The following is a 27,204-nucleotide window of genomic DNA, read 5'->3' as shown; positions in this document are numbered from 1 at the left end:
TAGAACACCCAATGACAGAAGAGAGGGAGGGTAGAGCACCCAATGACAGAGGAGAGGGAAGGCACAGCAACCAATGAAAGGGGAGAGGGAGGTCAGAACACCCAATGAGAGAGGAGAGGGAGGACAGAGAACCCCATGACAGAAGAGAGGGAGGGCAGAACACCCAATGACAGAGAAGAGAGAGGGTAGAGCACCCAATGACAGAGGAGAGGGAGGGTAGAGCCCCCAATGACAGAGGAGAGGGAGATCAGAGCAACCAATGACAGAGGAGAGGGAGGGCAGAGCACCCAATGACAGAGGAGAGGGAGGGTAGAGCACCCAATGACAGAAGAGAGGGAGGCCGTGCTGCTGCTCCCTTTTCAACTGTTCAACTGTTCTGCCTGCGGCTATGGAACCCTGACCTGTTCACCGGACGTGCTACCTGTCCCGGACCTGCTGTTTTCAACTCTCTAGAGACAGCAGGAGCGGTAGAGATACTCTCAATGATCGGCTATGAAAAGCCAACTGACATTTACTCTTGAGGTGCTGACCTGTTACACCCTCGACAACTGTGAGTATTATTATTTGACCATGCTGGTCATTTATGAACATTTGAACATCTTGGCCATGTGCTGTTATAATCTCCACCCGGCACAGCCAGAAGAGGACTGGCCACCCCTCATAGCCTGGTTCCTCTCTAGGTATCTTCCTAGGTTTTGGCCTTTCTAGGGAGTTTTTCCTAGCCACCGTGCTTCTACACCTGCATTGCTTGCTGTTTGGGATTTTAGGCTGGGTTTCTGTACAGCACTTTGAGATATCAGCTGATGTTAGAAGGGCTATATAAATACATTTGATTTGATTTGATACATGTATGAGCTGAGATCAGTGAGAGCTGAGACCAGGGCCACTGGGTTCCTGCCTGTCTCTGTGGTGTACCTCCATTCCTGTTCCAGTCAAGTGGCTTTACTTGGGAGTGTCACTCTCAGTTCAGGCCTCACTCACTCACCTGAACAATACTTGAAACCACACAACCCTTCATTTTTGGACGTAAGGAGTTGGGTCCTTTTCTGTACAATTAGACCGTTTCTGTGCAATATGTCTGTCTAGAGGAGTGGGTTATCTCCTTTTGATCAAGAGCAACATCACATGCAAATATTCTGTGCCGACTCCCTAACTGTTTCCTTCTCTAGTTCTGTCCAACCCCTTATCCAGTGTGATGAATGTCACGTCACAGTTGATTTGTTTATAAATAACACATTCAAAGAAATTAGGAACAGTATAAGGTTTATAAGGCAAAACTGGAGAGACGTGGAGAGAGAGAGAGAGAGAGAGAGAGAGAGACAGTTACCTTCAAACAACAGCTGAGGCCATTTTGGAATTTATAATCATGTTGAAAATGTATCAAGTTTATTGTAGATAAATGTATGAATAATTTTTTTTCATTGTTTTTGTGCACATTTCAGATGAAATCAACCATGTGTTTTAACTCTCTGGAAACGTTGAGGTTTTTCACCACTACCCACTTCCAATTCTTTAGGAACCTAACCTAACAATCACTGATTGTTCCTGTCTCTGAACAGGTGATAACCCTCTATGTGGGGAGCATTACCTTCACCTGTCCTGTCACGTCATATCAGTAAAGAAGGAAAAAGACAGTTTGCATTGGTAAAGTGTTGCAGCCTTGAAGTGCATTCATTTTAATCATATATCCTTTAAATTTCACAGTGATGGAAACGTTGTGGTATCTCTCCATGCTAATCTCAGGTCAGTTTACTGTGTGTGTGTCCCAGCAAACATGCCCACATTGGGCCGATACGTCCTTGCTAATCGACTACATATTGGCCCCCAAGACACTGGCCCAGTGTGACCCAGCGTGGGCAGCTGATATCTGGTGAGGACAGCCTTCACTATTCCTGAAATAAGCCCACCCTTTGGGGCTAATTTTGGTCCCCAAGATGAGTCTATGTATTGGTCCTATATGTATTGTCCACCCTATGGCAATTCATCAGTTTATTATATATAGTTTCTAAGTATATAAACTCAGCAAAAAAGGAAACGTTCCTTTTTCAGTACCCTGTCTTTAAAAGATAATTCGTAAAAGAAACAAATAACTTCACAGATCTTCATTGTAAAGGGTTTAAACTGTTTCCCATGCTTGTTCAATGAACCATAAACAATTAATGAACATGCACCCGTGGAACGGTCGTTAAGACACTAACAGCTTACAGACAGACGGCAGGCAATTAAGGTCACAGTTATGAGAACTTAGGACAATAAAGAGGCATTTCTACTGACTCTGAAAAACACCAAAAGAAAGATGCCCAGGGTCCCTGCTCATCTGCGTGAACGTGCCTTAGGCATGCTGCAAGGAGGCATGAGGACTGCAGATGTGACCAGGGCAATAAACTGCAATGTCCGTACTGTGACGCCTAAGACAGCGCTACAGGGAGACAGAACGGACAGATGATCGTCCTCGCAGTGGCAGACCACGTGTAACAACACCTGCACAGGATTGGTACATCCGAACATCACACCTGCGGGACAGGTACAGGATGGCAACAACAACTGCCCGAGTTACACCAGGAATGCACAATCCCTCCATCAGTGCTCAGACTGTCCGCAATAGGCTAAGAGAGGCTGGACTGAGGGCTTGTAGGCCTGTTGTAAGGCAGGTCCTCACCAGACATCACCGGCAACAACGTCGCCTATGGGCACAAACCCACCGTCGCTGGACCAGACAGGACTGGCAAAAAGTGCTCTTCACTGACGAGTCGCGGTTTTGTCTCATCAGGGGTGATCGTCGGATTCGCGTTCATGGTCGAAGGCATGAGCGTTACACCGAGGCCTGTACTCTGGAGCAGGATCGATTTGGAGGTGGAGGGTCCGTCATGGTCTGGGGCGGTGTGTCACAGCATCATCGGACTTAGCTTGTTGTCATTGCAGGCAATCTCAACACTGTGCGTTACAGGGAAGACATCCTCCTCCCTCATGTGGTTCCCTTCCTGCAGGCTCATCCTGACATGACCCTCCAGTATGACAATGCCACCAGCCATACTGCTCGTTCTTTGAGTGATTTCCTGCAAGACAGGAATGTCAGTGTTCTGCCATGGCCAGAGAAGTGCCCGGATCTCAATCCCATTGAGCACATCTGGGACCTGTTGGATCGGAGGGTGAGGGCTAGGGCCATTCCCCTCAGAACTATCCGGGAACTTGCAGGTGCCTTGGAGGAAGAGTGGGGTAACATCTCACAGCAAGAACTGGCAAATCTGGTGCAGTCCATGAGGAGGAGATGCACTGCAGTACTTAATGTAGCTGAGCTGGTGGCCACACCAGATACTGACTGTTACTTTTGATTATGACCCCCCCTTTGCTCATGGACACATTATTCAATTTCTGTTAGTCACATGTCTGTGGAACTTGTCCAGTTTATGTCTCAGTTGTTGAATCGTGTTATGTTCATACAAATATTTACACATCTTAAGTTTGCTGAAAATAAACACAGTTGACAGTGAGAGGACATTTCTTTTTTCCTGAGATTATAATTTATTTTATACAGGTTAAATCAAATATTGTCAATGTAATATATAACCTGTATTCATAAATTCTGTTATTTATGAAATGTGTCATTCATTGAGTTGTTTCTGCTGGACTTTGTGTTGATTAGCCTGTGTTGGTTTGGTGTGGGTGTCACGTCCTGACCAGTAAAGGGGTCATTTTGTTATTGTAGTTGGTCAGGACGTGGCAGGGGTGTGTTTGTTTTGTGTGTTTCGGGGTTTTGGTTTATGTTCTATGGTTTCTATTTCTATGTGGGTTTTCTAGTTGTTCTATTTCTATGTTCAGGGTTTTGGTTTGGCCTTCAATTGGAGGCAGCTGTTCTTCGTTGCGTCTAATTGGAGGCCATATTTAAGTAGGGGTTTTCAGCTTGTGTTTTGTGGGTGGTTGTCTCCGTATATTGTCAATGTAACTTACAGGACTGTTTTCGTCGGTCTTTTGGTCAGTGTTCATTTTCTTTCAATAAAACAAGAAGATGTTTCATCTACCCGCTGCAGTTTGGTCCGATCATTACGACGATTATGACAGTGGGCTTGCTCTGGGCTAGCCCTGGATGGGTTTGTGTCGGCTCGCCCTAGTTGAACGCTGTGGGCTTGCTGTGGGGTAGCCCTTGTTGAGCTGCTGTGGGCTTGCTGTGGGGTAGCCCTTGTTGAGCTGCTGTGGGCTTGCTGTGGGGTAACCCTTGTTGAGCTGCTGTGGGCTTGCTGTGGGGTAACCCTTGTTGAGCTGCTGTGGGCTTGCTGTGGGGTAACCCTTGTTGAGCTGCTGTGGGCTTGCTGTGGGGTAACCCTTGTTGAGCTGCTGTGGGTTTGCTGTGGGGTAGCCCTTGTTGAGCTGCTGTGGGCTTGCTGTGGGGTAACCCTTGTTGAGCTGCTGTGGGCTTGCTGTGGGGTAACCCTTGTTGAGCTGCTGTGGGCTTGCTGTGGGGTAACCCTTGTTGAGCTGCTGTGGGCTTGCTGTGGGGTAGCCCTTGTTGAGCTGCTGTGGGTTTGCTGTGGGGTAGCCCTTGAGGAGCTGGTGTGGGCTTGCTGTAGGGCAGCCCTTGTTGATCTGGTATGGGCTTGCTGTCGGGTGGCTTTTGTTGAGCCGTTGAAGGCTTGCTGTGGGCTAAGCCTTGTTGAGATGATGTGGGCTTGCTGTGGGTTAGCCCTTTATGGGTTGGTGTGGACTAGCCGTGCCCGCCTTGCCCACTGAATACCCACACAGGGCCCATGTGGTCATGTTTGCTGGGTGTGTGTGTTGATGTATGTTGCTGGTGTGTCTACAAACCAGGGTGTACTGCATGTTAACAGATCCATAGATAGTGTGGTTGGGGTTGATGGAGTAAATGTACCTCATGAATCATTATTCTGTTAACTGGGTTTTACACAACTTCCTCATGTCTTCATCAGTATCACTTCATTACCAACTATATGACCTGGACTGATGCCCAGAGTTACTGCAGAGAGAAATACACTGATCTGGCTACAGTAGATGATATGGAGGACCTGAACAAGCTGATAACTTGTGTCAATGATTATAAATTATGGTACTGGATTGGACTGAAGAAGGGAGACTCAATGAAGTGGCACTGGTCTCTGGCAGACAGATGTTTCTACAGAAACGGGGAGACTGAGTTCAGAAACTGGGACACTGGGACACCCCAAAATGGTAACTGTGCTTTAATGAGTACAGCTGGGCTGTGGAACAACACCTCCTGTGATGACCAGCATCACTTCATCTGTTATGATGGTGAATGTTTACATACTAATGATGAAGCCCGTTCCAAGTGCTGGGGCTGCCATTGAGTTGAAACATAGACTCATGATAGCTTTAAGTTGTTAATCAGTTATTGATCTGTTATGAAATCAATGACAACATGTACTATAGATGATCAGTAGATGATATTTCACTGGATATTTGTATTGATTATTACATTTGACTTTTGCAGGAAAACAAGTCACCAACCTAACATACGTCTTAATTCAGGAGAACAAGACCTGGATAGATGCTCAGAGTTACTGCAGACAGCATCACACAGACCTGGTCAGTGTGAGGAACCAGACTGAGAACACAGAGATAGAGAAGAAGATATCACTGAGGGGACTTCCTGTGTGGAACGGTCTGTTTCTAGACTCCTGGATATGGTCAGACCAGAGTGACTCTCATTCAGAAAATGGCAGTCAGGATATCCTGTAAGAAATGAGGAAGACCTGTGGTGGCCATAATTTTTTTGTATATGAGAGAAGAGGAAACTGCTCTCTGGTGAATTCTTATCCTAATCGTTATGATCCTACTAAATGGATGAATCATCCCTGTGAGTTAACTCACCCTTTCATCTGCTATGGTAAATTACCGTATTCTCCACCTGATCTACCTGATATTATGATGACAGGAGAACTCTAATGTTGCCCTGCTCTACTGTCATTGTGGGATTGTATTCTCTTGTAGGACCAGCTGTGGAGACCCCTGAGAAACTCCAACTGAAGAGACAGTTGGTGAGAGTGAAGATGACCCCAACGGATCAATATCTGAACCTCAGTGATCCTGCTCTTCAGGACTCCATCTTACAACAGCTGAGTTTCACCCTGTTCATGAATAACCAACTCAGTAATAATACAAACTGTAGAGATCTCTTCTCTGGTCTGGGTCCTAGTCTGTTGTGGATGATCTCCTCTCTGATCTGGGTCCTAGTCTGTTGTGGATGACCTTCTCTCATGGCCATTACCCTGCTCTCCGAGGGTTCTCAGGGAGAGTGGGTTGTCCAATTCACACATGCTTATTAAAACACAGTTTTACATATGTGAAATAGGACAAATATAAGCATCATCTCCTCATAGAGTCATATGATTGAAGTGAAGAATGTCTCAGTACAGCAGGAAGGAATGGTAGTTGTAGATCTTCAGAATAACTAATACAGAGTGAAATATTGTGGGTCTTTGTATGTGTGTGTTTCTATAGATAAGGAACAAGCTGAAGGATCAGGGGTTACCTGCATGCACCAAAGTGATGTGGAAAAAACAGAAAGATGGGAAGGTCTTCCTCAAGGAGAAAGTGGGGTCTCACAAGAAAGAAGAAGAGGAGGAGAAGATGATGAAGAAGAGGATGAGAGAACTCTTGTTATGTTAAATGTTCTTATTACATTTCTATTTTTATTTAGATTAAAAATCTTTACTGGTCTAGATTGTCTCTGTTTAACTGAAACAGGTCTTTATCTGAGATGCTTTAAATTGTTTTATCATGAATTAATATTGTTTTATCATATATTAATATTCATTTTTACAGTATATATTAATATAGTTTTATCATATGTTAATATTCTTTATTACAGTAAATATGAATATTGTTTTATATATTCATATTCTTTATTACAGTAAATATTAATATAGTTTTATCATATCTTAATATTCTTTATTACAGTATATATTAATATTGTTTTATCATATATTTGTCAATCCTGACCAGTAAAGGGGTTATTTGTTATCATAGTTTGGTCAGGACGTGGCAGGTGGTATTTGTTTAATATGGTTCTGTGTGTGTGTGTGTGTGTGTGTAGAGGGATGTTTGATTTATGTATTCCGGGGTTTTGGTCATTGTTTTATGTTTGTATATTTCTATGTCTGTTCTAGGGTGTTTAGATCTGTTTTTAGGTAATTGGGATTGGGGCCTTCAATTGGAGGCTGCTGTCTATCGTTTCCTCTGATTGAAGGTCCTATAATTAGGAATGTGTTTGTCAGGGGAATTGTGGGAGATTGTTCTTAGCACTGCTGTATTGAGCCTGCAAGACTGTTAGTTAGTTAGTTTCTTATTTTGTTTAAGTGTTCACAAATAAAAGTTAAGATGAGCACTCGACCCGCTTCGCCTTGGTCCATTTACTACGACGAATGTGACAATATTAATATTGTTTTATCATATATTAATGTTTGATTACAGTATACATTAATATTGTTTAATCATATATTGATTTATAATGTATTAATATTGTGTTATCGGCCTCTCGAGTTGCGCAGGGATCTAAGGCACTGCATCTCAGTGCTAGAGGCGTCACTACAGACACGCTGGTTTGAATCCAGGCTGTCTCACAACCGGCTGTGATTGGGAGTCACATAGGGCGGCGCACAATTGGCCCAGCGTCGTCCCGGTTTGGCCGGTGTAGGTCAACATTGTAAATAAGAATTTGTTCTTAACTGACTTGCCTAGTTAAATAAAGGTTAGATAAAATTCAATGTTTATCATATATTAATATTGTTTTATCATACATAATATTATTTTATCATATATAATATTGGTTTATCATAGGATGTGATCATATATTACAAATCTTTAAAATTGTGCTTTTTTTAAATCTCTTTTGTTTGTTTATAAATTAGAACACAGTTCTTATTCAACTGTACACTTGATGGTTCATTTGGAATGTTAACGACATGAATTCAGGTATTTGCAAAACACGCCTCCAAATATTAAAATTAGCCCTTCCTCTACATTATGAAGCAGCTGGGCTTGGTGTGGGGTAACCCGTGTTGAGCTTGGTGTGGGATAACATGTGTTGGGCTTGGTGTGGGCTAACCTGTATTGGGCTTGGTGTGGGGTAACCTGTGTTGGGATTGGTGTGGGGTAACATGTGTTGGGCTTGGTGTGGGCTAACCTGTGCTGGGCTGATGTGGGTTAGCCTGTATTGGGCTGTTGTGGGCTATTCATGGCTGGGCTTGGTGTGGCCTAGCCTTCATGGCTGGGCTTGGTGCATGGCTAGCCTGTGTTGGGCTTGGTGTGGGCTAACTCCTGACCACCTTGCCCACCAAATACCCAGATGAGGCCAATGGGGTCATGTTTTCTGCGTAGGCTGAAGTCAAATGTAATTGTATTGGTCACATACACGTGTTTCTCTCTGGTGAGAGAGAGGTTTCTGTTCTTCCTTAAATTATTCAGTTTCTGTAAATGGCATGGGATCAGGAATAGAGTTTTCATTTTCATCCCAAACCAGACGGGCTCAGGCCGGGCAGGGCCTGAATTTCTGAGTATTGAATGGGGCCAGGCAGGTTTTGAGCTTGAACAAAGAACAGGGCAATGCTACAGTATGCGTGTCACTAAAGCCACATGTTAGCAGACAGTTGCTTAGCATACGCAAATGACAAACAAAGTAGCCTTCCACCACCTTCCATGTTACGTCACAACCACAGTACAATGCCACCTTCTGTAGACAACATCTGTGTAGGTGAAAGGAGTCACTAGGCTCTCTGGTGAGAGAGAGGTGTTCCTTCTTACCTTAAATTATTCATTTTCTGTAAATGGCTTGGAATCATGAATAAATGCCATCTCACTGGTTGCCCATGGTAAAATAAAGCACATTGGACTGAAAAAGGAATTTGACATGAATAATACTTTTCAGGAGGATTTAGGGGATGTCTTGAAAGTTTTTAATGCATAAGCACCCAAATGATTGTCTTGTTAGTTTTGGTTGATTTCCAACATGGTGGCTCACTGTCTGGCTCGGAACTGTGTGGAAAGAGCCTTTTCCCTCTCCTTAGAAAAACCTCATAGACACTCACACGCACATGCACATGCACATGCACATGCACACACACACTCACACACACACACACACACACACACACACACACACACACACACACACACACACACACACACACACACACACACACACACACACACACACACACACAGACACATGAAGGCTGACAGGCTTCTACTTGTGTAATGGTGGCTAACACATCTGATTGGCTGTCTGATTGGTATTGAGTCTGTTCCTGTTTTTATGTTCCTTCGGTGCATGTTATTTCCTGCTCTCCAGTCAAACCACAAAGCAACCCTCAAAGCACTAAGGAATCCCTTTCATTTCCAGTAGTGACATCATTTAGGTGATTTAGGGCCCTAAGCATTGACCCCATGAGAACCTGCTCATCTCACTCCTACCTGCCTCTCAACCTCCCCATGTTCAGCTACAGACCTGTAAAAAACAGTAACAAAGGGATGGAGAATTTGATACGATGCTATTGATATAGCTTTTATAGTCATTCAATACAAAGTAGTAGTTTTTTCAAAAGGAAATGAACATAGAAAGTAGAACTCTCTCTCTCTTTCTCTCTCTCTCTCTTTCTCTCTCTCTCTTTCTATCCATATGCTGTATTGTCCTTCACTATCTTTATGCAAACTATTTTGACCTCAATGGAAGAGATCATGATAACAGAAACCTGACAGGACCTATTTAACATCACGGACAGCGATGCTCACCACTAAAGGGACTGTTAGCCTAACAACAACAACAACAACAACATAGACAGAGTTCAGGCTATTTATTATGAAAGCAAAAGAGACACACACACACACACACACACACACACACACACACACACACACACACACACACACACACACACACACACACACACACACACACACACACACACACACACACACACACACACACACAGTTTTGTATTGCTATCCTTGTGGAGACCAAATAATTGTTTCCCATCCAAAATCCTATTCTCCCCTAACCCTAAATCTAACCCTACATTCTAACCATAACCCTAAACCTAATAGTAACCTCTATGCTGCACCCCAAACCCATAACCCTAAAACTATACCTAACCCTAACTCCTAGCTCTAAACCTAACCGTAACCCCTAACCCTAACCTTAATCCTAACCCTTACTCCTAACCCTAAACCTAACTCGAACCTTAATCCTAACCCTAACTCTAAACCTAACCCTAACCTTAATCCCAACCCTAACTCCTTACCCTAAACCGAACTGTAACCCTTAACCATTTACATTTACATTTAAGTCATTTAGCAGACGCTCTTATCCGGGGGGGTTAGAAGGATTACTTTATCCTATCCTAGGTATTCCTTAAAGAGGTGGGGTTTCAGGTGTCTCCGGAAGGTGGTGATTGACTAACCCTAACCTTAATCCTAACCCTAACTCCTAACCCTAAACCTAACCGTAACCCCTAACCTTAATCCTAACCCTATCTCCTAACCCTAAAGCTAACCATAACCCCTAACCCTAACCTTAATCCTAATCCTAAACCCTAATTTCTAACCCTAACTGTAACCCCTAACCCTAACCTTAATCCTAACCCTAACTCCTAACCCTAAACCTAACTGTAAACCCTAACCTTAATCCTAACCATAATTGTAACCCTAACCCCAAATCTAACCCCGATACCTAAAATAGCATTTTTCCTTGTGGGGATGGGCAAAATGTCCCCAATTGTCTGAATGATCCTTGTTTAACTATCCTTGTGAGGGTTTCTGGTTCCCTACAAGGATAGTTTAGCAAAAACACACATACACAGAACTGGACTGAAACAAAATGAATGAGTGATAGAGTGTAGCACTAGTAAAGTGACAGAAACAAACACGGGCAAGGTGAGAGAAAGATGCCATGTCTTTCTGAGAGAGATGGAGAGGGAGAACAAAGAGAGGGAGAACACAGAGAGAGGAACAGATGAAGAGAGCGTGAAAGGGATGGAGAGGGTCCTAATTAAAGAGGGACCAGACGAGAGAGAAAAAAAGAGAGAGAGGGAGAGGGAGAGAGATGGGGGGATGGAGAGAGAGCATATTTCATCATTACAGTTGCAGTGGGTGAATGTTATTTACTGCTAATTTAAAGGAAGTAGTGCTGGTCAGGGGAGCTGATTATGATATTTACTGTTGGGTTATGATATTTACTGTTGGTTATGATATTTACTGTTGGGTTATGATATTTACTGTTGGGTTATGATATTTACTGTTGGGTTATGATATTTACTGTTGGGTTATGATATTTACTGTTGGTTATGATATTTACTGTTGGGTTATGATATTTACTGTTGGTTATGATATTTACTGCTGGGTTATGATATTTACTGTTGGGTTATGATATTTACTGTTGGTTATGATATTTACTGTTGGGTTATGATATCTACTGTTGGGTTATGATATTTACTGTTGGGTTATGATATTTACTGTTGGGTTATGATATTTACTGTTGGGTTATGATATTTACTGTTGGTTATGATATTTACTGTTGGGTTATGATATTTACTGTTGGGTTATGATATTTACTGTTGGGTTATGATATTTACTGTTGGGTTATGATATTTACTGTTGGTTATAATATTTACTGCTGGGTTATGATATTTACTGTTGGTTATGATATATACTGTTGGGTTATGATATTTACTGTTGGGTTATGATATTTACTGTTGGTTATGATATTTACTGTTGGTTATGATATTTACTGTTGGTTATGATATTTACTGTTGGGTTATGATATTTACTGTTGGTTATGATATTTACTGTTGGTTATGATATCTACTGTTGGGTTATGATATTTACTGTTGGGTTATGATATTTACTGTTGGGTTATGATATTTACTGTTGGGTTATGATATTTACTGTTGGGTTATGATATCTACTGCTGGGTTATGATATTTACTGTTGGTTATAATATTTACTGTTGGTTATGATATTTACTGTTGGTTATGATATTTACTGTTGGTTATGATATTTACTGTTGGTTATAATATTTACTGCTTGGTTATGATATTTACTGTTGGTTATGATATTTACTGTTGGTTATGATATTTACTGTTGGTTATGATATTTACTGTTGGTTATAATATTTACTGCTGGGTTATGATATTTACTGTTGGGTTATGATATTTACTGTTGGTTATGATATTTACTGTTGGGTTATGATATTTACTGTTGGGTTATGATATTTACTGTTGGGTTATGATATTTACTGTTGGTTATGATATTTACTGTTGGTTATGATATTTACTGTTGGGTTATGATATTTACTGCTGGGTTATGATATTTACTGTTGGTTATGATATTTACTGTTGGTTATGATATTTACTGTTGGGTTATGATATTTACTGCTGGGTTATGATATTTACTGCTGGGTTATGATATTTACTGTTGGGTTATGATATTTACTGCTGGGTTATGATATTTACTGCTGGGTTATGATATTTACTGTTGGGTTATGATATTTACTGTTGGGTTATGATATTTACTGTTGGGTTATGATATTTACTGCTGGGTTATGATATTTACTGTTGGTTATGATATTTACTGTTGGGTTATGATATTTACTGCTGGGTTATGATATTTACTGTTGGGTTATGATATTTACTGTTGGTTATGATATTTACTGTTGGGTTATGATATTTACTGTTGGTTATGATATTTACTGTTGGGTTATGATATTTACTGTTGGTTATGATATTTACTGTTGGTTATGATATTTACTGTTGGTTATGATATTTACTGTTGGTTATGATATTTACTGTTGGTTATGATATTTACTGTTGGTTATGATATTTACTACTGGGTTATGATATTTACTGTTGGTTATGATATTTACTGTTGGTTATGATATTTACTGTTGGTTATGATATTTACTGTTGGTTATGATATTTACTGCTGGGTTATGATATTTACTGTTGGTTATGATATTTACTGTTGGTTATGATATTTACTGTTGGTTATGATATTTACTGTTGGGTTATGATATTTACTGTTGGTTATGATATTTACTGTTGGGTTATGATATTTACTGCTGGGTTATGATATTTACTGTTGGTTATGATATTTACTGTTGGGTTATGATATTTACTGTTGGGTTATGATATTTACTGCTGGGTTATGATATTTACTGCTGGGTTATGATATTTACTGTTGGTTATGATATTTACTGTTGGTTATGATATTTACTGTTGGTTATTATATTTACTGTTGGGTTATGATATTTACTGTTGGGTTGTTATATTTACTGTTGGTTATGATATTTACTGTTGGGTTATGATATTTACTGTTGGGTTATGATATTTACTGTTGGTTATGATATTTACTGTTGGTTATGATATTTACTGTTGGTTATAATATTTACTGTTGGGTTATGATATTTACTGTTGGTTATAATATTTACTGTTGGTTATGATATTTACTGTTGGGTTATGATATCTACTGTTGGTTATTATATTTACTGTTGGGTTATGATATTTACTGTTGGGTTATGATATTTACTGTTGGTTATGATATTTACTGTTGGGTTATGATATTTACTGTTGGGTTATGATATTTACTGTTGGGTTATGATATTTACTGTTGGTTATGATATTTACTGTTGGGTTATGATATTTACTGTTGGTTATGATATTTACTGTTGGTTATGATATTTACTGTTGGGTTATGATATTTACTGTTGGGTTATGATATTTACTGTTGGTTATAATATTTACTGTTGGTTATGATATTTACTGTTGGGTTATGATATTTACTGTTGGTTATGATATTTACTGTTGGGTTATGATATTTACTGTTGGTTATGATATTTACTGTTGGTTATGATATATACTGTTGGTTATGATATATACTGTTGGGTTATGATATTTACTGCTGGGTTATGATATTTACTGTTGGGTTATGATATTTACTGTTGGTTATGATATTTACTGTTGGTTATGATATTTACTGTTGGGTTATGATATTTACTGTTGGGTTATGATATTTACTGTTGGTTATTATATTTACTGTGGGTTATGATATTTACTGTTGGTTATTATATTTACTGTGGGTTATGATATTTACTGTTGGGTTATGATATTTACTGTTGGGTTATGATATATACTGTTGGGTTATGATATTTACTGTTGGTTATGATATTTACTGCTGGGTTATGATATTTACTGTTGGTTATAATATTTACTGCTGGGTTATGATATTTACTGTTGGTTATGATATTTACTGTTGGGTTATGATATTTACTGTTGGTTATGATATTTACTGTTGGGTTATTATATTTACTGTTGGTTATGATATTTACTGTTGGGTTATGATATTTACTGTTGGGTTATGATATTTACTGTTGGGTTATGATATTTACTGTTGGTTATGATATTTACTGTTGGGTTATGATATTTACTGCTGGGTTATGATATTTACTGTTGGGTTATGATATTTACTGTTGGTTATAATATTTACTGTTGGGTTATGATATTTACTGTTGGTTATGATATTTACTGTTGGGTTATGATATTTACTGTTGGGTTATGATATTTACTGCTGGGTTATGATATTTACTGTTGGGTTATGATATTTACTGTTGGGTTATGATATTTACTGCTGGGTTATGATATTTACTGTTGGGTTATGATATTTACTGTTGGTTATGATATTTACTGTTGGGTTATGATATTTACTGTTGGTTATGATATTTACTGTTGGGTTATGATATTTACTGTTGGTTATGATATTTACTGTTGGTTATGATATTTACTGCTGGGTTATGATATTTACTGCTGGGTTATGATATTTACTGTTGGGTTATGATATTTACTGCTGGGTTATGATATTTACTGTTGGGTTATGATATTTACTGTTGGGTTATGATATTTACTGTTGGGTTATGATATTTACTGTTGGGTTATGATATTTACTGCTGGGTTATGATATTTACTGTTGGGTTATGATATTTACTGTTGGGTTATGATATTTACTGTTGGTTATAATATTTACTACTTGGTTATGATATTTACTGTTGGGTTATGATATTTACTGTTGGTTATGATATTTACTGTTGGGTTATGATATTTACTGTTGGGTTATGATATTTACTGTTGGGTTATGATATTTACTGCTGGGTTATGATATCTACTGTTGGGTTATGATATTTACTGTTGGGTTATAATATTTACTGTTGGGTTATGATATTTACTGTTGGGTTATGATATTTAATGTTGGGTTATGATATTTACTGTTGGGTTAGGATATTTACTGCTGGGTTATGATATTTACTGTTGGTGTAGGGCCAGTAACCAAAAGGTTGCTGGATTGTATCCCTGAGCTGACATGGTAAAAATATGTAGTTCTGCCCCTGAACAAGGCAGTTAACCCACTGTACCCCGGGTAGGCCGTCATTGTAAATAAGAATTTCTTCTTAATTGACTTGCCTAGTTAAATAAAGGTTAAACAAAAAATACCAGACAAGTGATAACTGCAGTTCCGTTTACTTGTTTCTCTACCAAGCTAGCCTCCGTTCTCCTCTATTTCCCCACAGCTGGGCCCTTGGAAGATAGTAAAAGAACAGGATGAGCTGAAGAACTGTACTCACTTCTCAGAGGCTCTTTGTCTTTTGCCGTGTGACTAGGTTACTCATTGGAAACAATACAGGTGTATCTGTTCCTCAAGTTTATCTCTATCCCATGTCCTTGACAACACGCCTAGACCAGCGCCTAGACCAGCTACGGGGAGTGAACATGGAAGAGATGAACCATCCTTTTTCAGAAGAAGAAATGACTCTACTATTGTTAAGGATATGAATTGTTATCTATTAATATTAAACAAATCAGGGAAATACGTGATTTTTCTCTCACAACAGACCATATCCAGAGGTGGTTCGGGGAACCATGCCTGAAACCTGGAGACTTGAGTCAGCTTCCCAAGCTTATGGTTGACACTAGTTACCACAGCTACATTCCAAATTGTCTATATAATCGAAATTCAAAAAACTAAAATTTGCTTTTTGGTCTTAATTGTCCCACTCCCACATGATGAAATCGAGGAGGGAACGTGGATATGTCTCCGTCGGTCCGTCCGTTTGTACGTTAGTCACACGTGATATCTCAGACAGTAATGGCTTTGACAAAACTTGGGTGAATGGCGCATCTTGCCAAAGAGATCTGGCATTTAAAAAAGTACACTGATTGTCACGAGGCCAGAGCTGTAGTAATTAAATGAAATGTGTTAGTCAAGTGATATCTCAATGGGCCCAAAGGGGGGATGACATGTTTACTGTTGCCTTGTTTAAGGTTAAGGTTAGGCATAAGGTTGGCAGTGTGGTTAAGGTTAGGGTTAAAATCTGATTTTAATAAGAGAAATGATAGAAATTGGCAGGGTTTATGACTGTGGCTATGGTAACTGGTGACGATCCGAGCTTGTGCCATGGCTCAGTGGGATAAGACAGTTTTGAGGTGAGCTGACGACCCAGGTTCAGTTGGTACTGTGACTAATTAGAATACATTTATTTTCATGAATTCTTCCTTCAAAAAAACTGTTTCTAAACTTTCACAAAATGCTCAGCTGGTGTCCCTGGCTTTGTCCAACCCTGTTGCCATAGTGATATATGTTAAATGTTTGTTTGAGTAAGATAATAACTTGATGAGAATGTCTACTCCTTTTTGCATACTCCTTTTTGGAAACAAAGAATATGAAAAACAAATTCAAATCAATGGGTATCAGTTTAAGACGTATTTAGGGCCAAGCAGGGGGGGACAGACACACAGAAGGAGAGAGAGCTGGAGAGAGCAAGATAGATGGAGTGAGACAGAGTTTCCTACAAACAACAGGTGAGGCCATTTATAAAATGTATAATAATTTTAGCATTAATGTAGAGAAATGTATGTAACCCAGTTTCTTTTCCAATCATTCTGGTTACATTTCAGATGTAATGGTACATTTTCAAACCTCTTGGAACACAACTCTAAACTGAGTGTAGGAGTCTCTGTTCAATACTTTAATCATATTTCCTTTGAATTTCACACTGATGGAAACTTCTTTGTACCTCACCCTCCTAATCTCAGGTCAGTTCAAGATGTGTGTGTGTGTGTGTGTGTGTGTGTGTGTGTCTGTGTGTGTCTGTGTGTGTGTGTCTGTGTGTGTGTGTGTGTGTGTGTGTGTGTGTGTGTGTGTGTGTGTGTGTGTGTGTGTGTCTGTGTTTACATGTGTGTTTGGTTGCACAATTTGGTGTACAAAGTGCAAAGGTGCATAGATGAGTGTGGTTGGGGGTGAACGGTTGCTGGATAAAATGTCTGTCATGAATCATTATTCTCTTCACAGGTTTCTACACACCTTCCTCATGTCTTCATCAGTATCACTCCATTACCAACTCTATGACCTGGACTGATGCCCAGAGTTACAGCAGAGCACACTACACTGATCTGTCTACAGTAGATGACATGGAGGACCTGAACAGGCTGATTACCAGTGTCAATGATTATAAATTATGGTACTGGATCGGACTGAAGAAGGGAGACTCAATGAAATGGCACTGGTCTCTGGCAGACAGACGTTTCTACAGAGAGGGAGAGACTGAGTTCAGAAACTGGGACACTGGGACACCCCAAAATGGTAACTGTGCTTTTATGAGTACAGCTGGGCTGTGGAACAACACCTCCTGTGATGACCAGCATCACTTCATCTGTTATGATGGTGAGTGTTTACATACTAATGATGAAGCCTGTTCTAAGTGCTGGGGCTGCCATTGAGTTGAAACAGACTAATGTTAGAGGTTGACATTCAGTTATTGATCTGTTATCAAATCAATGACAACATGTACTATAGATGATCAGTAGATGATATTTCACTGGATATTTGTATTGATTATTAAATTTGACTTTTGCAGGAAAACAAGACACCAACCTAACATACGTCTTAATTCAGGAAAACAAGACCTGGATAGATGCTCAGAGTTACTGCAGACAGCATCACACAGACCTGGTCAGTGTGAGGAACCAGACTGAGAACACAGAGATAGATCAGAAGATATCACTGAGGGGACTTCCTGTGTGGATCGGTCTGTTTCAAGACTCCTGGATATGGTCAGACCAGAGTGACTCCTCATTCAGAAACTGGTGGCCAGGATGGCTTTCAACTGAACAGAGATACAACTGCACTATGGTGCATTCTAATCCTTCTTCTCCAAATCATGCTAAATTGAGAAATTATCCCTGTGATAACACCTTTCCTTTCATCTGCTATGGTAAGTTACCGTATTCTCCACCTAATCAACCTGATATAATGATGACAGGAGAACTCTAATGTTGCCCCAATGATTCACTACTGTCATTGTGGGATTTTATTCTCTTCTTGGCATAGCTGTGGAGACCACAACTGCCCCCCTGCCCACACCCACAACAACGACTACCCCCCTGCCCACAACTACCCCCCTGCCCACGACCACGACTACCCCCCTGCCCACAACCACGACTACCCCCCTGCCCACAACCACGACTATCCCCCTGCCCACAACCACGACTACCCCCCTGCCCACAACCACGACTACCCCCCACGACCACGACTACCCCCCTGCCCACGACCACGACTACCCCCTGCCCACCACCACGACTACCCCCCTGCCCACCACCACGACTACCCCCCTGCCCAAAACCACGACTACCCCCCTGCCCACAACCACGGCTACCCCCTGCCCACAACCACGACTACCCCCCTGCCCACAACCACGACTACCCCCCTGCCCACAACTACCCCCTGCCCACAACCACGGCTACCCCCCTGCCCACAACCACGACTACCCCCCTGCCCACAACCACGGCTACCCCTCTGCCCACAACAACGACTACCCCCCTGCCCACAACTACCCCCTGCCCACAACCACGACTCCCCCCTGCCCACAACCACGACTACCCCCCTGCCCACAACCACGACTACCCCCCTGCCCACAACCACGACTACGACTACCCCCCTGCCCACAACTACCCCCCTGCCCACAACCACGACTACCCCCTGCCCACAACCACGACTACCCCCCTGCCCACAACCACGACTACCCCCTGCCCACAACCACGACTACCCCCTGCCCACAACCACGACTACGACTACCCCCCTGCCCACAACTACCCCCCTGCACCCTGCCCACAACCACGACTACCCCCTGCCCACAACCACGACTACCCCCCTGCCCACAACCACGACTACCCCCCTGCCCACAACCACGACTACCCCCCTGCCCACAACCACGACTACCCCCCGATTATACACCAGAATGCCTCCCCGACCCCTGAGAAACCTCAACTGAAGAGACAGGTGGTGAGAGTGAAGATGACGCCAAAGGATCAATATCTGAACATCAGAGATCTTGCTGTTCAGGACGCCATCTTAAAAGAGGTCAGTTTCCCCCTGTTCATGAAGAACCAACTCATTAATGATACAAACTGTACAGACCTCTTTTCTGGTCTGGATAAATGTATTTTGTGGATGACCTCCTCTCTGGTCTGGGTTCTAGTCTGTTGTGGCTGACCTCCTCTCTGATCTGGGTTCTAGTCTGTTGTGGCTGACCTCCTCTCTGATCTGGGTTCTAGTCCGTTGTGGATTACTTTTTCTCCTGGCTGTGACCCCACTCTCAGAAGGTGTCTCAGGGAGAGTGGGATATTGAAAAACACATTTCCAATTCACACACTTGTCCATGTGTTAAATTGTTACAACTGCTCCTGCTCTTTCCCCCTGGTGCTCGAGGGCGCTAGTATCCCCAACATTACGCACTCCTGCCACCATCATTCCGCACACCTGCCTTCCCCCATCACGAGCAATCAGTGATTTTTGGACTCACCTGGACTCAATCACATCTGTCATCTCCCCTATATCTGTCTGTTCCCCTGCTCTCAGCATTGATTGTCGTCTGTCTTTGTATACCAGTGTGCTGACGCTGTTCCTGTCTTGTTCCATGTTTGTTCCTAATTAAATGTTGACTCCCGGTACCTGCTTCTCGACTCCAGCGTCGGTCCATACAGAAACAGGACAAATATAAGCCTCATCTCCTCATAGAGTCAAAGGGTTGAAGTGAAGAATGTCTCAGTATAGCAGGAAGAAATGGTAGTTGTAGATCTTCAGAATGACTATTACAGAGTGAAATATTGTGGGTTTCTGTATATGTGTGTTTCTCCAGATAAGGAACAAGCTAAAGGATCAGGGGTTACCTGCAGACACCAAAGTGATGTGGAAAAAGCAGCATGATGGGAAGGTCTTCCACAAGGAGAAAGAGGGTTCTCCCAAGACAGAAGAGGAGGAGAAGAAGATGAAGAAGATGAAGAAGAGGATGATGACAAAGAGAGAACTCTAATTATGTTAAATGTTCTCCTTACATGTATCTTTTTATTTACATTAATAATCTGTACTGGTCTAGATTTATATTGTTTTTTCATATATACTATTGTTTTATCATTTATTAATATTGTTTTATCATTTATTAATATTGTTTTATCATTCATGAATATTGTTTAATCATTTATTATTATTGTTTTATCATTTATGAATTTAGTTTAATTTTATATTAGTATTGTTTTATCATAGGATGTGATCTTAAGTTACAAATCTTTAACATTGTTCATTGTTTGAATCTCTTTTGTTAGTTTATATATTAGAACCTAGTATTTCTTCAACTGTAGACTTGATGGTTCATTTGGAATGTTAATAAATAACATGATGTGTGGTAGTGAGAGATGCTCTTTTTCCTCAGTCATTATAGACACTATTCAGACTTGAGATCTGATCACTGGAATTTATGTGCATTGACATGAATGACTCAGGTGAAAGTCCCAGTTGCAAGCACAGATCTCATGTCAGATTACCATCCTAACAGCTCTGTATTTCTGTACTGGACATTAATTTAGATTTCAAGAAATCAACTCTCATTTATCAACAAGGTTTTATATTAATTAAACTACAAATTTATTATGACCAAATAAACGTTTAAAATGTTGTAGGGTGTGTGTTATATGTGGTTCATATTTCATTTACATGATAGTCATTAAGACCCATCACAACCACCAAACAGGTGTCAACTGTAACCATGACCTGCTGACCAATGGTTTGCATTTGAGAAAGACAGAAGTTTTGCATTAATTCACAGTAAACAAAAGAGGAGAGAGAGAGTGCAGAACACCCAATGACAGAGGAGAGTGAGGTCAGAGCACCCAATGACAGAGGGGAGGGAGGGAAGATTACCCAATGACAGAGGAGAAGGAGGGCAGAGCCCCCAATGACAGAGGAAAAGGGGTGAAGAGCACCCAATGACAGAGAAGAGTGATGGCTGATCATCCAATAACAGAGGAGAGTGAGCATAGAGCACCAAAAGACAGAGGAGAGGGAGCATAGAGCACCCAATGACAGAGGAGAGAGAGGTGTGAGCACCCAATGACAGAGGAGAGGGAGGGCAGAGCACCCAATGACAGAGGAGAGGGTTATCTCCTTTGAATCAAGAGCACCATCACATGAACATGTTCTGTATAGCCTCTCTAACTGTTGCATCTCTAGTTCTGTGAAACCCCTTATCCATTGGGATGAACGTCACGTCACAGTTTTGTTTTGTTTTGAGATGAATAACAAATTCAAGCAAATGAGGAGCAGTGTAAGGTTTAAATAGGGATAAACATGGGATGACAGACACATATTAGGAGAGACAGAGATATAGAAAGGGGAGAGAGTAATATAGCGGGAGAGAGATAGAGAGACATAGAGAGACAGAGAGAGACAGAAAGAGACAGAGAGAGAGAGACAGAGAGAGACAGAGAGAGAATAAGAGAGTTTTCTTCAAACAACAGGTAAGGCCATTTTTGCGTTGTAGAATCATGTTGTAATTCTAACATATTTTATTGCAGAGAAATGTTTATGATATTTATTAGATGCTTTATTTATTCCCAGTTTTGAAGGTTCCAATGTAGAATAATCAACCATGTGTTCTAACCCTCTGGAAACGTTATGTTGAGGTTTTTCACCACTACCCACTTCCAATACTTTAGCAACCTAACCTAACAATCACCGATTGTTCCTGTCTCTGAACAGGTGATAACCCTCTATGTGGGGAGCATTATCTTCACCTGTCCTGTCACGTCATATCAGTAAAGAAGGAGAAAGACAGTTTGCATTGGTAAAGTGTTGCAGCCTTGAAGTGCATTCATTTTAATCATATATCCTTTAAATTTCACAGTGATGGAAACGTTGTGGTATCTCACCCTGCTAATCACAGGTCAGTTTACTGTGTGTGTGTCTCAGCAATACGTCCTTGCTAATCGGCTCCATATTATCCCCAAGACATTGTCCCAGTGCTGGCAGCTCATATCTGATGAGGACAGCCTTCACTGTTCCTGTAATAAACTGACTTCTTGGATCGGCTGTCCGTATTGGGCCCATTTGGTCCCCAAAATGATCTTGATGACAAACTTATGGCAATTTATCAGTTATATCTCTTATGTATAGGTATTTTTTTATATATCATTTATTTAGTACAAGTTAAATCAAATATTCCTAAAGTAATGAATAAATTGTAACATTTATGAGCCCTAATTTCTGTTAGGTGTTTTCACACATTTTGGGGTGGCAGGTAGCCTAGTGGGAATACCCACGCAGTGTAAGTGCGGTCATGTATGCTGGGTGTGTGTGTGATCATGGCTGAAGGTGTGTGTGTGTGTTTATGGATGTCGTTGGTGTGTGTATGTCTGCACACCAAGGAGTACTGTACTGTATGTAACAGATCCATAGATAGTGTGGTTGGGGTTGAGCATTTTCTGGAGATAATGTACCTCATGAATCATTATTCTGTTAACAGGATTCTACACACCTTCCTCATGTCTTCATCAGTATCACCTCATTACCAACAATATGAACTGGACTGATGCCCAGAGTTACTGTAGAGCACATTACACTGATCTGGCTACAGTAGATGACATGGAGGACCAGAACAGGCTGATTACCAGTGTCAGTAGTTATAACTACTGGTTCTGGATTGGACTGAATATGGGAGACTCCATGAAGTGGCACTGGTCTCTGGCAGACAAACGTTTCTACAGAGAGGGGGAGACTGAGTTCAGAAACTGGGACACTGCGACACCCCAAAATGGTAACTGTGCTTTAATGAGTACATCTGGGCTGTGGAACAACACCTCCTGTGATGACCAGCATCACTTCATCTGTTATGATGGTGAGTGTTTACATACTAATGATGAAGCCTGTTCTAAGTGCTGGGGCTGCCATTGAGTTGAAACATAGACTCATGATATCTTTAAGTTGTTAATCAGTTATTGATTTGTTACCAAATCAACGAGAACATGTACTATAGATGATCAGTAGACGATATTTCACTGGATATTTGTATTGATTATTAAATTTGACTTTTGCAGGAAAACAAGTCACCAACCTAACACACATCTTAATTCAGGAGTACAAGACCTGGATAGATGCTCAGAGTTACTGCAGACAGCATCACACAGATCTGGTCAGTGTGAGGAACCAGACTGAGAACACAGAGATAGAGAAGAAGATATCACTGAGGGGACTTCCTGTGTGGATCGGCCTGTTTCAAGACTCCTGGATATGGTCAGACCAGAGTGACTCCTCATTCAGAAACTGGTGGTCAAAATGGATTTCAACAGATCAGTATTTCAACTGCACTCTGGTGTCTTCCAATCGTTCTTATTATTACACCGAATGGGTATATGATCCCTGTGACTTATTCTTTCCTTTCATCTGCTACAGTAAGTTTACATTTTTTTCAAGCTGATCTACAGTACCTGATATTATGATGACAGGGGAACACTATTGTTTCCCTCATGATTCACTACTGTCATCGTGTGATTGTATTATCTTGTAGGCCCAGCTGTGGAGACTTCTGAGAAACCCCAACTGAAGAGACAGGTGGTGAGAGTGAAGATGACACCAAAGGATCGAAATCTGAACCTCAGTGATCCTACTGTTCAGGATGCCATCTTACAAGAGGTGAGTTTCACCTTGATCATGAAGAACCAACTCAGTAATGATACAAACTGTAGAGACCTCTTCTCTGGTCTGGGTCCAAGTCTGTTGTGGATGACCTCTTCTCTGGTCTGGGTCCTAGTCTGTTGTGAATGACCTCCTCTCTGGTCTGGGTCCTAGTCTGTTGTGGATGACCTCCTCTCTGGTCTGGGTCCTAGTCTGTTGTGGATGACCTCCTCTCTGGTCTGAGTTCGAGTCTGTTGTGGATGACCTCATCTCTGGTCTGGGTCCTAGTCTGTTGTGGATGACCTCCTCTCTGGTCTGGGTCCTAGTCTGTTGTGAATGACCTCCTCTCTGGTCTGGGTCCTAGTCTGTTGTGGATGACCTCCTCTCTGGTCTTGGTCCTAGTCTGCTGTGGATGACCTCCTCTCTGGTCTGGGTTCTAGTCTGTTGTGGATGACCTCCTGTCTGGTCTGGGTCCTTGTCTGTTGTGGATGACCTCATCTCTGGTCTGGGTCCTAGTTGGTTGTGGATGATCTCCTAGTCTGTTGTGGATGACCTCCTCTCTGGTCTGGGCCTAGTCTGTTGTGGATGACCTCCTAGTCTGTTGTGGATGACCTCCTTTCTGGTCTGGGTCCTAGTTGGTTGTGGATGGCCTCCTCTCTGGTCTGGGTCCTAGTCGGTTGTGGATGACCTCCTAGTCTGTTGTGGATGACCTCCTCTCTGGTCTGGGCCTCGTCTGTTGTGGATGACCTCCTAGTTTGTTGTGGATGACCTCCTCTCTGGTCTGGGTCCTAGTCTGGCGTGGATGTCCTCCTCTCTGGTCTGCGTCCTAGTCTGTTGTGGATGACCTCCTCTCTGGTCTGGTTCCTAGTCTATTGTGGATGACCTCCTCTCTGGTCTGGGTTCTAGTCAGTTGTGGATGACCTCCTAGTCTGTTGTGGATGACCTCCTCTCTGGTCTGGGTCCTAGTCTGTTGTGGATGACCTCCTCTTTGGTCTGGGTCCTTATCTGTTGTGGATGACCTGATCTCAGGTCTGGGTCCTAGTCTGTTGTGGATGACCTCCTCTCTGGTCTGGGTCCTAGTCTGTTGTGGATGACATTCTCTCCTGGCAGTGATCAAACTCTCTGAGGGTGTTTCAAGGGGAGTGGGTATGCCAAATCACATTTCCAATTTACACATGTATATTAAAACACACTTGTACATGTGTGAAATAGGACAAATATAAGCTTCATCTCCTCATAGAGTCAAAGGTTTGAAGTGAAGAACGTCTCAGTACAGCAGGAAGGAAAGGTAGTTGTAGATCTTTGGATTGACTAATACAAAATTAAATATTGTGGGTTCTGTATGTGTGTGTTTCTCCAGATAAGGAACAAGCTGAAGGAGCAGGGGTTACCTGCAGACACCAAAGTGACATGGAAAAAGCAGCCTGATGGGAAGGTCTTCCACAAGGATGAAGAGGGGTCTCCCAATAAAGAAGAGGATTAGAAGAAGATGAAGAGGATAATGACAAAGAGAGAACTCTAATTATGTCAAATTTTCTCCTTACATTTCTCATTTTATTTGGATTAATTATTTGTACTTGTATGTATTTTCTCATCCTAATTAAATGTGTTTTATTAAGAAAATTGTTTAATTATAAACATTAATAGTGCTTTATCTTCAGATGTTTTTCTTGATAATTTTCTTGACTTGGTTGTTTTATTTCCGGGTTTGTTCTCAAGATAGACCTTTAATACATCATGTCTATAAATGAGTTATCTGTAGTTATATTAATATATATGGAGCTCTGCTTGGCGGCCTCTTCCAGCTCCTCCATCTTCAACTCATCGTCCTCTTGGTAGGGGGGCTCGTTTATCACCCTGACTGCTCTCACCTGTATACACCATACAGTGCTGTGAACAAAATATTTTCCCCCATTCTAATTTTCTCTACCTACTTTTGCATATTTTTCATACTGAATGTTATCAGATCTTCAAAGAAAACATAATATTAGATAAAGGGAACCTGAGTGAACAAATAACATAATTACATACTTATTTAATTTATTTCATGAACAAAGTTATGCAATGTTCATGTGTGAAAAATGAATTGCCCCATTATACTCAATAACTGGTTGTCCCACCTTTAGCTGCAATGGCTCCAACCAAACGCTTCCTGAAGTTGTTGATCAGTATTTCACGTCGCTATGGAGGAATTTTGGCCCACTCTTCCACTTAGAACTGCTTAAACTCAGCGACATTTGTGAGTTTTCAAGGATGAACTTTCAAGTCCTGCCACAATTGGGATTAGGTCTGGACTTTGTCTAGGTAATTCCAAAACTTCAAATGTGTTGCTTTTTAACCATTTTCATGTAGACTTGATTGTGTGTTTTGGATCAATGTCTTGCTGCATGACCCAGCTGTGCTTCAGCTTCAGATCACAGACAGATGGCCTGACATTCTCCTGTAGAATTCTCTGATACAGAGCAGAATTCATGGTTCCTTCTATTAAGGCAAGGCGTCCAGGTCCTGAGGCAGCAAAGCATCCCCATTACTGATGAATGCAGTGTTTGGTTTTTGCCAGGCGTAATGGGACCCCTGTAATCTAAATAGTTATAGTTTTGACTCACCTGTCGATAAAACCTTCTTCCAGGAGTCTTGATGATCATCCAGTAGCTTCCAGGTGATTTTTCGGAAACTTTAGTCAACTTTTTTGGGCTAGATCAAATCAAATCAAATGTATTTATATAGCCCTTCTTACATCAGCTGATATCTCAATGTGCTTTACAGAAACCCAGCCTAAAACCCCAAACAGCAAGTAATGCAGGTGTAGATGGGTCCCATTATATCTGATAACAACCAAACACTGCATTCCACAGTGAAACACTTCATATCAATTGTCAAGCATGGTGGTGGTAGTGTGATGATTTGAGGATGCTTTGCTGAGTTAAAGTAGTTCTGCATGCAAGAGTGGGCCAAAATTCCTCCACAGCAATGTGAGAGACTGATCAACAACTACAGGAAGCCTTTGGTTGCAGTCATTAGAGCTAAAGGTGGAACAACCAGTTATTGAGTGTAAGGGGACAATTACTTTTTCACACAGAGGAATTGGGTGTTGCATAACTTTGTTAATTAAATAGATAAAATAAGTATAAATATGTTTTGTTATTTTGTAAACTCAGGTTCACTTCATCTAATTTCAGGTTTTGGTTGAAGATC

General features: G+C 41.3%; 2 protein-coding genes across 3 annotated transcripts; both read left to right on the top strand.

Annotated features, from left to right (window-relative positions):
- Window positions 1–4,882: 4,882 nt before the first annotated feature.
- On the top strand, window positions 4,883–6,588 carry LOC123743734 (E-selectin). The gene is made up of 2 exons (XM_045721485.1): window positions 4,883–5,262; window positions 5,462–6,588. The coding sequence occupies exons 1-2, from the start codon at window positions 4,944–4,946 to the stop codon at window positions 5,707–5,709; spliced, it is 567 nt and encodes a 188-aa protein (XP_045577441.1). The 5' UTR covers window positions 4,883–4,943; the 3' UTR covers window positions 5,710–6,588.
- Window positions 6,589–16,908: 10,320 nt separating this feature from the next.
- On the top strand, window positions 16,909–25,833 carry LOC106608541 (putative C-type lectin domain family 20 member A). 2 transcript variants are annotated; one of them, XM_014206498.2, is made up of 6 exons: window positions 21,600–21,857; window positions 22,244–22,282; window positions 22,862–23,233; window positions 23,433–23,786; window positions 23,903–24,027; window positions 25,370–25,831. In XM_014206498.2, exons 2-6 carry the CDS (start codon window positions 22,246–22,248, stop codon window positions 25,490–25,492), a joined length of 1,011 nt encoding a protein of 336 aa, XP_014061973.1. In that variant the 5' UTR covers window positions 21,600–21,857; window positions 22,244–22,245; the 3' UTR covers window positions 25,493–25,831. The 2 variants fall into 2 exon arrangements, with proteins under 2 accessions (XP_045577440.1, XP_014061973.1); XM_045721484.1 differs by lacking the exons at window positions 21,600–21,857; window positions 22,244–22,282 and adding an exon at window positions 16,909–17,102 and having other exon boundaries at window positions 25,370–25,833.
- The last annotated feature ends 1,371 nt before the right edge of the window (window positions 25,834–27,204 follow it).

The sequence above is a fragment of the Salmo salar genome, chromosome ssa07, assembly GCF_905237065.1.
Source record: "Salmo salar chromosome ssa07, Ssal_v3.1, whole genome shotgun sequence".
Lineage (NCBI taxonomy): Eukaryota > Metazoa > Chordata > Actinopteri > Salmoniformes > Salmonidae > Salmo > Salmo salar.
The sequence above is the reverse complement of the archived record's forward strand: the minus strand, read 5'-3'. Positions and strand labels throughout refer to the sequence as shown.